At 38.5% G+C, this 15944-nt stretch overlaps 1 protein-coding gene across 2 annotated transcripts in view; it reads right to left on the reverse strand.

Annotated features, from left to right (window-relative positions):
* Positions 1 to 15944, reverse strand: part of LOC135106446 (uncharacterized) — a 53475-nt gene that overhangs the window by 28102 nt on the left and 9429 nt on the right. For both annotated transcript variants that reach the window (XM_064015455.1, XM_064015456.1), the window contains one exon: positions 10233 to 10503. In XM_064015455.1, the coding sequence (XP_063871525.1) occupies positions 10233 to 10503 (271 nt within the window). The remainder of the gene's footprint in view (positions 1 to 10232; positions 10504 to 15944) is intronic.

A 15944-nucleotide genomic window follows, 5' to 3' on the forward strand; every position in this document is an offset into this window, starting at 1 on the left:
GGGCCAGGTTACATGCAACTTAGTTTCTGGGGAGGGCCTTCCATAACCTCTTAGGCTTTAGCTATTATCCCGGACAAGACCAGGTAGAGCCTTGCTCCACAGGTCAGGGGAAGTAAGGCAAGGACTTCCAACCGAAGGGAAAGGCTGCCGAGCCGTTGAGGCCGGCCTTCCTGGAGGTTCCAGGGAGGGTTGTTCACCGTCAAGATGACAAGAGAAAAATTCAATACAACGCAAAGGAAGACACCTAACACGGAACAACCGGTAACGAGAACAGTCCTCTGCATGAGCCTCGACTGTCAAAAACGCCTACACGCCAAAAACTCCGACGAAAAATCCAGGGAACCGCCCAACAAGATCAAAGTAGCCCAAGCTGAAGCTGTCCCTCGTTCCCAGGAAGAAAGACAACAGGCAACATATCCACCAGAAACTAGCAGTAAGATCCTTGTTCCGCGCACAGAAGGTTTCAAGTCAGCCCTGCACCTGGTAGAAGCCATAGAGAAGACTTTGAAGATCTCTAAAATGAGAATGAAGTTTTTGACGACCGGCATTGTTCTACTCTCCCCTCCGCTCCCATTACCATGACGAAAAGACATTCGACCGCATCATGAACCTCACAACAGTACAAGGAATTCCGATCCAACTGAAACCAACCGGACCAAGCAGCAGCAAGAGTATCCTATTCTCATGCCACTAAAGCCGATATTGGATCACCTACATATAGTGGAAGCAAAGAGATGCAGAGTAGCTTCAGGCGAAGAAGCGAGACAGGTGAAAGGAAATAACAGTGCAAAGTCTCCTACTAGGATTCTCAGAGCTCGGGAACTGGAGAACCTTCTACACAAAACCCTACAGCCGAGAACCGCTAAGATGTTTTAACTGGCAAAAGTATGGACATCACAAAAGCAGCAGCAGCCTCGAAGCAAGGTGTGGGATGTGCTCCGGCCAACACAAGACAGAGTTCTGCATCAGCAAGCACAAAGAGAAACAGACTACAACGCTGAAGTGTTCCAAATACAAGGAAAGTCACCTGGTTTGAAGCAAAACATGCATGGCACGTCAGACGTTAATCACAGCACAAAGAGAAAGCCAGCAGAAGTTCATGACTACGCACCGGCTAGCACTTGCCAACAACTCCAGATGGGGAGGTCAGAAAACGCAGACCATAACCGATGCTCTACAAGCCAAGGACTTCCCCAACCTCAGCCATGCAACGGGACGAAGAAACTACACACACGAACCAAAGACACGTTTAGAAACACCAGTACCGAGGCATCAACAGAACAAGAACGAAGGAGAGGAAGTAGTTACACTCACGATGACGGAATAGAAGGAGCTGTTCATGTCCTTTGCAGAAGCACTGGCCGAGATGTTGAGCCACTCCATCAAAGAAGAGAAGTTGAAGAAACTAGCCGACAACATTATCGGAAAAAGTGAAGAAAACCCGCAAGACACCGACAATGACACCCACGCTGACTACCCCAACCACCAATCAGAAACCTCCAGGTATCACGCCGGCAACGGCAGCGATCGAGGCGGAGAAGACAGCTTTAAGCCTTCCCACTAGCCAGACCAGAGGAATGAAAACACAGAGAACAGAATATTCCAGTGGAATGTCCGAGGACTGCAGGCAAATCTACATTTGCTGACGGCCGAAGCCAGGAAAGAAAACGTAAATGGAATCTTCTTGCAAGAAACCTTAAATGCGAGACCCTGCCTACCAGATGCTGCGAGGGTATACAGAACTTCACAACCCAGCTACAAAAGGCACAACCAATGGGACATCCATTCTTATATATATATATATATATATATATATATATATATATATATATATATATATATATATATATATATATATATATATATATATATATATATACATATATATGTATATATATATACAAACAAAAATTAGACACTCCTGTAAGTTATGGAGAAGGATTAGAAGTCATGGCAGTTGCGATTACACTATATATATATATATATATATATATATATATATATATATATATATATATATATATATATATATATATATATATATATATATATATATATATATATATACAAACAAAAAATTAGACACTCCTGTAAATTATGGACAAGGATTAGAAGTCATGGCAGTTGCGATTACACTATAAGACACACACACTTTCACACATACAACATCTACAACAAGCCAGGAAACAACACACTTGATATACTCGTAACTGAGCTTCTACCACGCTGCACCACGGAAAACATGTTCGTTGGAAGAGACTTCAATGCACATCACGAGACATTTGGTTCCAACAAGAAAAGGAACGGACACCATATTGCTGAAACCTTCGCAAACGTCCCAGACGTAAGGCTATTGAACAACGAGGAACCAACGCACATGGCGGGAGGAATCCTTGATTTATCTTTTGTCTCCCACAGCTTAGAACCACACTGGACACTTCACTCACACCTCGCTAGCGATCATTTTCCAACGACTACATTCCTCTCCATACCCCTACCAAGGCAACCGACATGAGACCTAAATGAAATTTAAAACGTGCTAACTGGTCTCTCTATCGAAAAACACTCCAGACACACCTCATCTCCATACCACAAGAAGGAATAATTGAAATGAAAGAAGAAAGATTCATAACAGCTCTGCAAAAGGCAGCGGACGATGCAATCCCTTTAAGCAAACGAACAAAAAGAGAATACAAGGATCGCTGATACTACGACCGAGATGTCAAAGAATATAACCATAGAATCAATCATGCCATGAAACTATATAGGAAATACGAAACAGAAATAACCCTTGAACTCTTCAGAGCAGCCATAAAAATTGCAAAAGATGCAACCAAAGAAATTCAGATTAATAAAATGGCTAGAAAGAATCAGCAACTTCGGGGACATGTAGCGAGATATAAGGGCTGCGTCAGGACAACTTCCCAAGCAACAGTCAACTCACCCGGACCGTAAACAAGAAGCAAACAACTTAGTACGCTCCTTCACAACGAGAAGCAACTCGACACAACTCCCTGAAGGCACGCGCAACAGACTACACTGGCTCCTGCCTACACGGTTGGAAATAATAAACACAGCCCGCTACGAAGCAGCCGTCACTGATTTTCCTGTCACCCTTAAAGAGCTACAAGACAGTCTTAAGACCAAAAAAAGACACAGCAGCTGGCGCTGACAAAATTACATACAGAATGATCAGAAAAGGAGGCTCGGTCGGACATCAAGAGCTCCTCCGCGTAATTAATCAATTCTTTAAAGAAGGCAGGGTCCCAACATCTTGGAAAACAACAACTACAGTCCCTATCCGCAAGCCTAAGGACCCAGGCAAGGTCAGCTGTCTTGGAAAAACAGCTGAGACAATGGTCTTGAACAAACTGAAGTGGAGTGTCGGGGATTTCCACAAGAACATATTTGCATACACCAACAGCAAAGGGAATAAAGATTGCATAACAGAACGGATGACAACGCTATACAACAGGAAAGCTATTATCATTTTCATGGATCTAGAAAAAGCTTTCGAAACCGCCAATGCCCATGATGTCTTGGAGTCCCTGGCGTGCCGAGGAACGAAAGGAAAGCTCCTTCAATGGACAGCTGACTTTCTCAGGAAAAGGAAAGCAAGAGTCAAGTTCCAAGAAGCATTGTCGGAAACCCAAACCTTCGAAAATGGAACACCCCAAGGCAGCATCCTCAGTCCATTTTTGTGTAACTTTCTAGTCGAGAGCATTGCCTCCCATAACATCAGAGGCACAAAAGTTTTGTTCTACGCTGACGACATCGCTATCATAACGACCGGACAAAGATACGAAACCAGGTTGAGAGAGGCCTTGAACAAAGTCGCCGACAAATGCCAGGAACTTGGGCTCAAGATAAATCTAAACAAAACAAAAGCTATTCACCCCGGCTGCCAAACACAGCTGTCACCACTCACTGTACACGGCACAGCAGTAGAATGGACCAAGTGCCATCAATATCTGCGCATCTGGGTCGACGAACGCCTCACCTTTAACAAACGCATCGCGTCACTCAAAGAAAGAGCAGAAGCCCGTCTAAGAGTGATGAGGGCTATCACAGGCGTCCAATAGGGGGGGGGGGGCAGCTCCAGAAGTACTGAGATTTTATTACATCCAGGCCATTCGATCCATCTTCAAATACGCTGCACCTTGCCTGGCCACAAGATCCTCAATGAACAAAACTGCACTAGAGAAACTACAAAACAAAGCACTCATGGTCATGACCGGCTTTCACGGCTGGACAAACATAAACACCCTACAGGCCGAAATGAGCATCCTACCGAGACAAGATTTTACACCGCTAATGCAGCACACTTAATGAAATACATTAGAATACAAAATAAAGGATTAGCTAATACCATCAAGCATGGTCTGGCCCCAGACAAAAATCTCTTTTGTAAAGCAACTTGGGTATCCACAACCACTGACACTCTCAAATTTATAGGAGCTCACCAATTCTTTCAACAACTACAAGACAACCCATATGATGTAACTTATGAAAAAATCCCGCCTTGGGAAGAGCCCCCCATTCACCTTAACTGTATACTCGCTCCCTCCCTGATTCAAAGAATAAACTAGATCCAATCACCCTCAAAAAAGAAGCAAGGAAAGCACTGCGAGCCACCTCCACTGACAACTCTGACGCCTATTTAATTGATGTATCGGTAGACGCAACAAACAGCAGAGCCGCTGCCGCCTTCACCACAACAGACACGACAGGATTCTTCAGGTTCTCAGATGGATCTTCCGCACTGCAAACAGAACAAAGCAATAGAAGACGGCAAACATAGACACAAAAACATACTGATTCACACTGAATCTCTAGGAGCACTACAAGCACTGCGAAATAAAACACCAAGACACAACATTTAACATCATAACGAAGATATTAGCTACAGCTCAGGCAATCAAGGCGCAAGGAAAAGAAATTCACTTCATCTCGGTCCCAAGCCATGTTGGGATTGCAGGTAATGAAGAAGTAGACCTCGCAACAAAGGAGGCACTCAAGCTCTCACAAATAACGGCTCATATCCCAACAAACATTTCCCAACTCAAGAGGACCCTGAAGAGGCAAAACAGAGAGCTACTGGCACACAACATGCAGATCGACACGCAAAATGGATCCAGAAGCACAACATAGTATATGTACACAACAGGAAACACCACACCCATACCCAGACACCTTAACAAGAAGAGCCGTAACAACTTATACAGACTAAAACTTGGCTACGATGTCTAGCAGAAATCAAGAATAACCTACCAGAAGCATGTACACATTGCAACACAGACACAAACACTCCATTCATACACTACCTAACTGAGTACCAGGAAACAGCCCCTTACGTTAACAGGAGCCATGGGACAGTGGAAAACGTAGTAAAACACACAACATGGACAGATCTCACCACCTTGACAACACTTTTCACACCACTTAGATAAATAAACACATCACACATATACCGATGTATCCTGCGGACAGTCCTTGTGGGGTGTATCTGGCGCTCACCCAGTGTGGGCAAGCCAGACTCCCCTCAAAAGGTAATCCGAGGGATAATTGCTAAATACGACAGGAAGTCAGATGTGGGCCAGACAAGAGGACCACGTCATATCTCAAGGTGACAATCTGCACACACACACAAACACACACACATACCGTCATACTTCGTGGATGTCATTATTCATGTTCTAGGACGTATGGATAATGAATCAGGGAATGAAGTTGATGTTCAGAGAGTGATTAATCTACACTCTTACTTTTCATCTTCTCTATCTGCATTTGTCATTCTGCTATGAAGCTCAGTGAAGCTTATAGTAAATATTATTGTGCAGGCCTAGTCACAGAGTGTAGAAGTGCCGATCATTTGTCTTCTGGAGTGTTAACCTGCTTGTTTCTGGTTATTGTGTGTGTGTGTGTGTATGTGTGTGTGTATGTGTGTTTGTGTGTGTTTGATAGTAATAATAATAATAATAATAATAATAATAATAATAATAATAATAATAATAATAATAATAATAGTAGTGATTATAATAATCACCATTATCATCATCATTATTATTACTATTATTATTATTATTATTATTATTATTATTATTATTATTATTATTATTATGATAATGATAAAACGGAAACAGTTTATTGACATGGCAGTAAGGACACTAAAAGTGTACATTTTGATTAAATAATAAACCTTATCAATTTTGATTAAGACTAGGTATGTGCTACAAGCTAGAACCCTATTGACTAATAATGGCTCGCACCATGGTGTGAATCCCGCTAGGGTGGTGTGGGGCGGATTCTTTGATTATTACATTAATAAAAATTTTCTTGTATTTTCTTGCATTCTTGATGGGTGAACACTTCAGCTAACTGTGTAAAATAAGGCTGATTACATCTTAATGCCAATCTGTCAAACCACTAATTCCTTTACAATTACGACTGCAGCATTATTATTGTATAACACAATCCATTTAGAACTGAAAACAAAATTTTTCTCAGTACTTTATCGTCCGCTACCGTAAATTCCAGAAAGGTTATAAAAAGGTATACTTTCTTCCTTACAGTGACATCTGTCAACAACCGCAGCGTTGCCTGACCACCTCCCTTCTTTTCATCGATAATCTAGGCATCGTCCTTACTGCCTTCCTTTTTTTACGAGGCTTGAATAATTTTCTGTCATAAAGTACCATACTGTATTGTTTGGCAAAGTTGATAGTTACTGTAAGGCCTCGATATTTGATAAAGTAGCGGAAGGGGGAGCTTCTTTTCAACACGGTGAAAAGTTTGGCTGTCACTCACAGGCAAGAGAACGAGGCAGACACAAACACAAAGGTATGGCGCATCAGAAAGATTAAATGTCACATGCACACAAAGAAGCTATTAACTTTCTACACCTGATGAATAAATAAAGCGACAGCTGATACAAGATAGATCCGCAAAAACTATATTTGGATTTTCTTCAAACGATTCTTTGTGTTTATTCCAATATTCAATGTAGTGCCTGAACAACCATCTGCTGATATTAATAGAAGTGGGGAGATTTTTTAAAATATTAGTAAACATAATCGACACTATACTGACTGTAACATATGTCTATAAGAGTGTTTTGTAGTGTGAGAAGGAGGGCGGTGGAAGGGGTCTGGAGATGAATAACCATTTTCCTCATTATTCTCTATAATAATATAATCTAAACAAACAATGTGACGGTAAACTACATAAAACTAAAGCAATAGTCGGTAGTGTGACATAGATCGTGTACGTCACAACGGTGTCTGGACATAGATAAGATGGGGATCAATGTTGACGAAAGACGGTGGAGAATAGTATTATGATCCTTACGAAGTGAACACACGCACACAGGTTCGGTGGGTGTAGGCGTGGGCGTGAGCAGAAAGATAACTTTTCATGGGAAGAACATGGCAGCCTCGGGTTTAGCCTCCAACGTCATTTGAGGCTGCTAGAGGTAATGTTCTTACATCGCTATGTGAAATCCCGTTTCTGTTCGAAATAGCAAGTTGTAGGAAACTATTAATTTAGTGTTTACGGATGATATCAGAATTTGAGCTGCGGAGGTCATTTGAGGTCACTAGAGATCGAAATGTTGCTCCCGCTAAGAAGCCTTCATTTTAAACACCATCAACCAGTCACATTAATGATGCAAAATTGTGCAATAGTTCCTCAACCAATCATATAACTAATGCAATATTAAATATTTTCTCAGTTAATCACATTACTGATGTAACATTGCAATATTACTGCAACCAGTCAGGTTACCGATGCAGCATTGTACAATACCTTGTCAACCAGTCACATCACTAGTGCAGCAATGTGCAATACTATTGCAACCGATCAGATTGCTGAGGCAATGTTGTACAATACCTCATCAACCAGTCACATTACTGATGCAATATTGTGCAATACTACTGCACCAATCAGGTTATTGATGCAGCATTGTGCAATATTCTCATAGTATCTATGTATATATTACAAGTTCATTTTCTTTTATTATTAGCATTATTATTATTATTATTATTATTATTGTTGTTGTTGTTGTTGTTGTTGTTGTTGTTGTTGTTATTATTATTATTATTATTATTATTATTATTATTATCATTTTTGTTTATCATTTATTCATTCTATTAATTTATTATGCTTCTCTTCATTATTTTGTTTGCAGGCCTTTGTCGGCGTTCTCCCGCGCTTCTAGGTAGTCACAGCCTGCCCCTTAGGCCAGTCAGTCACGTTCGCTGTATCTTGGATTCTTAATATACTGGAGCCGCTCTATGCAGCGTTTACTGCTTCCTTTGGACATGGAGAATCCTTCAGCGTAGCATAATATTACAGCAACCAATCCGGTTATTGATGTAACATTATACAATACCTCATTAACCAATCACATTACTAATGCAAAACTGGAATACCAGTACAACCAATCACTGGTCACTTATGTCTTGATTAACCAGTCAGCGTCCATATCATTCTGGATGGTAGAAAGATGTTATAAAAGACCAACAGACTCTTGACTTATTCCCAAAACTGTAATTGCCTTCCTCACCCCTCTCCCCACACACTCGTCTTTCTTCACCTCTCACCATCTCTCCATCACGCATGCATTATTGTATTACATCGTAGATATTTATCAATTCTTTTTTTAATTTTGACTTCAACACATCTTTGCTCTAGTCAACTCACCAGTGACTATGACCAAACAACCCTTCAGAAAGAAACAGAAGCATTAGTGGTAGATCGTCTCTAAACTGGTGCAGCCTGAGTGGCCGTCAACAAGCTGATGCTGCCAACCATGTCAAGATCAAGACCACAGGATGATAAAGCTCAGTCAGGCTAGATAGACTCCAAGGTGTGCGTGCTAATGCTGCTGCTAGATTTTCCGTGTATTATGACATTATTTTCCTACCCACATTTTACCCGAGTAAGGACGGGTTCCTCTGTAGGATCTACGTATCTATTTATGTATGTGCTCCCCTCTCTCTCTCTCTCTCTCTCTCTCTCTCTCTTATTACGTGTTATACAATTGTACTATGAAACGCCCTCAAAGTTTCGGTAAATATTATACAATCATGACTTTAAAAAAGAACTTTGGCAAACTTTGCGAACTTTTTTTTTTTTTACGTTTTAATTAATAATGGAGTATTAACCAGTTGTAACGCGGGGGGGTCTTCGTCGTCGTGGGGTGCAATAGATTAATTACTACGTATATTCACACTAAAGACAGTACGAGGCCCTCGTCGCACATTAACTATCTAAAGCGGCCCTGTAACCCAAAAAAGTTGAGCACCATTGCCCTATGTCATGGGTGTAGCCAAAGTGAACGCTTGATTGCCAAGTTGGTCATGCAAAGATGATAGTCATAGATGGTGGCGAACATTAAAACCTCAAAGAAGGGAGACGGGTTAAAATGTGTTCCACTTGAGAAGTCAGATGGTCAATGATTTTCATATAGTCAGAGATGTTAGATGAAAGATACACAGCATAGTTAAATTTAGTAAGAGAGGGAGATTGGCGTCTTAAATAGATGGTTCAAAATTCAGCAAAACTGAAGAGCGTGGCTTGAGTCAGATCGTTGCCAGCCACCTTTTTTTTCGAAAATAAAAATAAACGGAACAGGAAATGAATTATCACTCAGACACCTAGGTTTCCAATACGAATAGGTGAAACTTGAAAGAGATTGAAGATATAATGTCGAAAATGTTGCAGATGCTAATAAAACATTAAAGAAGGCATCATAATACCTCGAGCCATCACCTAATGAATAGCCAAGACTGATGACACGAGAAGACATACTTGCATGTTTCATTAATGACATTCAATAGTTTTCACGTTTAACGAACCAATAATTTTCTTTTAAAAGGAGAATATACCTATGAATAAAAAGGGCATTTATCTCAGCTACGAGATTATACCAGAATATTATCAGCTAACATTGTCGTTACAATAATTGTACTATATTATAGCGTGTTGCAGATAGAATTTACACGTGTGACACACACACACACACACACACACACACACACACACACACACACACACACACACACACACACACACACACACACACACACACACACACACGCACACACATAACCAAACATGTGAATTTTGAATATGGCAACAAAATGGTCCTCTTAGATTGTGAAGAGTGTCCTTAAGACGGTGTTAAAGACGGTGTTAATGAATTTTAGTAAGCAAGTACCTAAGAGACTTACCTTGTTTTTAAGAGCATTCCTCCTGAAAAATGCTTTGCAGGACTCGCATGTGATGGCATTGAAGTTGTATCCTAACGCTCTGTCACCACATACCCCACATTTTTTCGTCTCTTGTCGCTTCCCTCCCGCGCTGAAATCATCTTCAACCGGTGGGAGTTGTGGTGAGGGGGATCCCTGGACGACCGCCATTTGGGAAGGACCAGGAAGTTGCCAGATATCACCAGAAGCGACGGAATCTTGTTGCCAGTGTGACGCGGTGTTTCTTACATATCTGGCATAAGCATAAACAGAAGAATATAAAAAGACTACAAAAGGTGAGTTTGTGTACACGAGACAACTCCTTAGTACTTCAATCTTAACATCTAATGTCATCATACATGAATTTACCAAGCCTCCTCTTAAAACAAAGGTTTTGAACCTGGGGTACGCGCACCCCTAGCGGCACGTGAAATGAATTCTGAGGGTACGTTAGAGGTCCTTTAAAGGATCTGGACTGACCCATGAATTCACCGACCATTGTTCTCGTCATTGCATACGGTAGTGACGAATTCATGAGCACATTTGATAATATATTTTTTATACTAATAGACATAATTTTTTTTTTTGTCACCACGCACCAATAAATTGGTGGACACATTTCCTATGATTTACTGATGAATTCCTCAACGCTTATGTTATGTTCTAATTGCATTCTGCTGTATTCCGGATAAAATATACGTAACCAATACTGAAAGATTTAAAGGAATATCGGTAAAAAAATTGAGAGCTCTTGTCTTAAGACTATCTGATGTCTGTTCACTTGTACTCTCTTCAGGTTTGTTTCCCTTACTAACTATCGTAACTATAAAGAAATTTTTTTCCTATCTCTTTTTTTAAATCTGATCATTTGCTTATAATCGTACGCGTTCTACCTTGATCTCTAACTAAAAGAACCTGGTTCTTTAACTTGTTAAATACTTCTATCCTATCACCACGTAACCCGTGCCTCTGCCTTTCCAGTTTAAGATGTTTAAAGATATGCAGTTTTATTTACTCCCTGGTTCATCCAAGTAATCCTCTTGTGCACGAATTTTAGCTTATCTATATCTACGGAGACCGGTAGTGGCTTAATTAAAGCCAACTATAGCACTAAGATTACATCTGTTCATGTGCTTGCGATCTTACTAATACGGCGAAGTACTCTCTTTTGTATGTTATATGAACTGATTCACTGTTTTCAGAGCAAATTATTCCTTGATCTTTTCTAGAAGTCGAGATATATATATATATATATATATATATATATATATATATATATATATATATATATATATATATATATATATATATATATATATATATATATATATATATATATATATATATTTATATATATATATTAATTTATTTATTTATTTTATGTAAGAGGGACCCTGGCCAAGGGTACACTAAGGTGACAGTTCCCAAAGAGCAGTCAAAAGGATTATCTTACGCTGATGCCCTTTAAAGTATAAATCTAAAACAGACTTTTGAAGAAAACTGCTATTAGCTTTATCTTATTGTAACTGAACTTCATTTATTTGTACCATTCCAATCTTGCTACAGATAAGTCACGCTTTAATGTAGTTATACACATTACCACCTATTCACGAGTTCCCCGTTTGGTTTAATCTTCTGTTTGATGAGCGACTTAGCCATAAGTTTTGTTGAAATCGAAATACATTACGTCATGATTATCGCTGATCTCTGCTTGTTCAAACACCCTCTTTGATAAAAGATAAAAGATAAAAGACTTTTTCAGTCACAATTTACCATCTGTGACACCATACAGGGAGTTAATAATCAATCCATGCTGATCTAATTGCTCACCTACGAGTAGCTATGACAGACTCCAGGATTTTGTCTATAACTGTTATTAGATCTACAGGGCGATAATATGACGCTTCACTTCTGTTGCCACAAACAAGGTGCAAAAACCGTATCTTGACTTTTTCCCCCTAGTAGTTTCGTTAAAGGTATCCTGTGTCTATACTCCGACACGCGACGAAAAATTTGGTCTTTTTCGGCAGATTTATCTATTTGTTTATTTCTTTATTTATATATTTTATTTACCTACTTATTTATTCAAACGTTATTTATTTCTGAAGATATCTGCCTCACTTGTAAAATATCTGTATTTATTTATTTATTTATTTTTTTTTAGCTTCCATCCCTTTCATCCACTTGATCGATTTTGGAAGATTTTCCTGAGGAAAAAACTGATAGGAAGTAGTCATTTAACGCCTCATTCATTTCTTCACTATCATCTTTTATTTCACTATTCTTGTAGAGGAACTGATGTTGCCCCTAAACGTTTGAAAGAAGCCTCTTTGGATTTTATTCTACGCTAATTTCATAACACCACTCTGTTTTCCTTTCCTCCATTTTTTCCAATTTCCTCAATTACCTCAAATTCCTCTGCTTATATTTGTATTACATGAAGCTTTTCTACTTACATTTCTTATACCGCGACTTTTCGTAAAAAGCATATGTCTAGTAACTGTTTATTTATAGCAATGTTTCTCGGTGGCCTATTTTCTTAATATGTTTCAAATTCCATACTTATCACCATCCAATACACTTTGCATGCCCCTCGCTGAGAGAGAGAGAGAGAGAGAGAGAGAGACTAGCGCTCTTTTCTCGCTCCTTTGTATCAGTAAAACGCTGAGTACCTTGTCACGAAAGGTCAGCATCATTTCTAATGTATAAGTAATCTCCCCAATGAACGAATCCGACTTCTCAATGAATTTTTATTTCTTCTGTGTGCTAACTTTTGATAGTGGTAAGAGTTAGTACTCTTACATGTACTATTTTATTTATTTATTTATTTATCTATTTATTTATTTATTTTGTCACGCGCGTGTATGTGTGTGTGTGTGTGTGTGTGTGTGTGTGTGTGTGTGTGTGTGTGTGTGTGTGTATGTATATATATATATATATATATATATATATATATATATATATATATATATATATATATATATATATATATATATATATATATATATATATATATATATATATATATATATATATATATATATATATATATATATATATATATATATATATATATATATATATATATATATATATATATATATATATATATATATATATATATATATATATATATATATATATATATATATATATATATATATATATATATATATATACTCGTATATATATATATATACATACACACACACACACACACACACACACACACACACACACATACACGCGCGTGACAAAATAAATAAATAAATAGATAAATAAATAAATAAATAAAATAGTACATGTAAGAGTACTAACTCTTACCACTATCAAAAGTTAGCACACAGAAGAAATAAAAATTCATCGAGAAGTCGGATTCGTTCATTGGGGAGATTACTTATACATTAGAAATGATGCTGATATATATAGAAATGATATATATATATATATATATATATATATATATATATATATATATATATATATATATATATATATATATATATATATATATATATATATATATATATATATATATATATATATATATATATATATATATATATATATATATATATATATATATATATATATATATATATATATATATATATATATATATATATATATATATATATATACACACACACACACACACACACACACACACACACACACACACACACACACACACACACACACACACACACACACACACACACACACATAAATTGCGTGAGAAAATGACTTTTTAATCTCTAAGGTTGGGAATCTGGTCAGTGAATCCGCTCCGTCTCATGAAGGAGGAGGAGTAGACACCTGCCGAAACGATAATTACCACAGTGAGGTCTAAAGTACTGTTCAGGGGGTGCTGTGAACTTATCATTAAACCCAGCTGTGACCTCACTGAACGTTTCCCTTTGTGTCTCACAACACAAGGGGGCAGTCACAGCCTGCCCTCTAGAGACAACTCTCTTCCTCCACACAAAACTACAAGCACCTAATAACACACACACCCTTCACTCAAAAATTTCAAAATTATTATGGCGACTCCTACACCAGCCTCGGAGTCCCCATCTGGGGAGGGGACCATAAATGTCCCCATTCTTGTCGACGACCCTAAGTATCTTGACAGCCACCTTAACTTTTTCTTCATTAACTTCTGCAACATTCGCGGTCTAAGATCTAATTTTTAATCTGCAGAACACCACCTCTCCTCTTCTAAACCTCATCTTCTTTTCCTCACTGAAACTCAGGTGTCTGAGGCAACTGACAGTAGCCCCTTTTCTGTTCCCTCCTACTTTCTCTATCCTCATTTTCGATCCAAAGCTGGATGTTGCGTATATGTGCGCAATGACTTAGTCTGCTCTTGTGCCCACGCTCTTGAATCTTCCGAGTTTTCCACCATCTGGCAACGACTATATAGTCACTCTCAAACTTAAATTTATCTCACCTAACTCCTCTGACTATAAGAAATTTTTTGACTACTGAACTTCCAAAGTGGAGCACATTCTGACTCTCTTCCCTTTTGCAGAGATCTCCATTCTTGGAGACTTCAATGTTCACCACCAGCTTTGGCTTTCCTCTCCCTTCACTGACCATCCTGGTGAACTAGCCTTCAACTTTGCTATCCTCCACGATCTAGAGCAATTGCAACACCCTACTCATATTCCTGACCGTCTTGGAGATACATTCTTGACCTTTTCCTGACCTCTAATGCTTCTGATTATGCTGTCACCCTTTCTTCTCCGTTGGGCTCCTCCGATCACAATCTCATCTCTGTATCTTGTCCTATCGCTCCAATCACTCCTCAGGATCCCCCTAAGCGAAGGTGCCTCTGGCGTTTTGCCTCTGCTAGTTGGGGGAACCTGTTGAGGTATTATGTTGATTTTCCTTTGAATGATTACTGCCTTTTTTGTTGCCCTTGGTCAGTGACCCTCCTACATCACAAAAAAAAAAAAAAAAAAAAAAAAAAAGAATACCATGCCGTCCCCAATCTTATCTGTGAAGGCTTTTTGTTCAGGTAGGCTTACGATGACATGGCCCCTCTTTTGCACTCACAGCAATTTGGCGACGTCAAATCCTCTTCCAACACTCATTGCCTTACCAGCCAACTACTAGTAAACTGTTAACAAACAAAACAAAATAAAAGAGGAATGACTCTCACCATGAACTTTTACAAAAAGCCTTTGTTCTTGTTAATCATACCATCATTCTGCAGAAAGCAATCGTAACACTATGTAACACGATTGTCTTTGACAAGCAAGTGTTATTTTCCAACTCTCTTCATTGCAAAACAATAGAAAATGTCTATTATTATTGTCAAACTTTACTTTAGTGGTTTTTAGAATGTTTTTTTTGCTCTAAAATAGCTAAATTTCACTATTTTTCCAGATGTTGTCACAGAGAACTTCTTTGCTCTTGTCTTAATGAATTAATCACATATGTAGCAGAATGCATCTAGAGAATGATTGTAGTCTCTTGATGCCATTTCACCTCTTGTGATGTGTCTTCTCAGGCAGCCAAAGCAGAACTGATTGGTGGTCTGCAAGCCCCTACTTTTATATTGTCAAGCAGTACTCTAGAATATTCTTTGTCTTTCTAGAATGTGTTCCAGAATGTTCTTAATCTTTTTAGAATATTTTTGAACCTACTTTAGAATATTCTGAATCATTCTAGAAAATTCTTGTAGTT

Source organism: Scylla paramamosain, chromosome 13 (assembly GCF_035594125.1).
Source record: "Scylla paramamosain isolate STU-SP2022 chromosome 13, ASM3559412v1, whole genome shotgun sequence".
Taxonomy (NCBI): domain Eukaryota; kingdom Metazoa; phylum Arthropoda; class Malacostraca; order Decapoda; family Portunidae; genus Scylla; species Scylla paramamosain.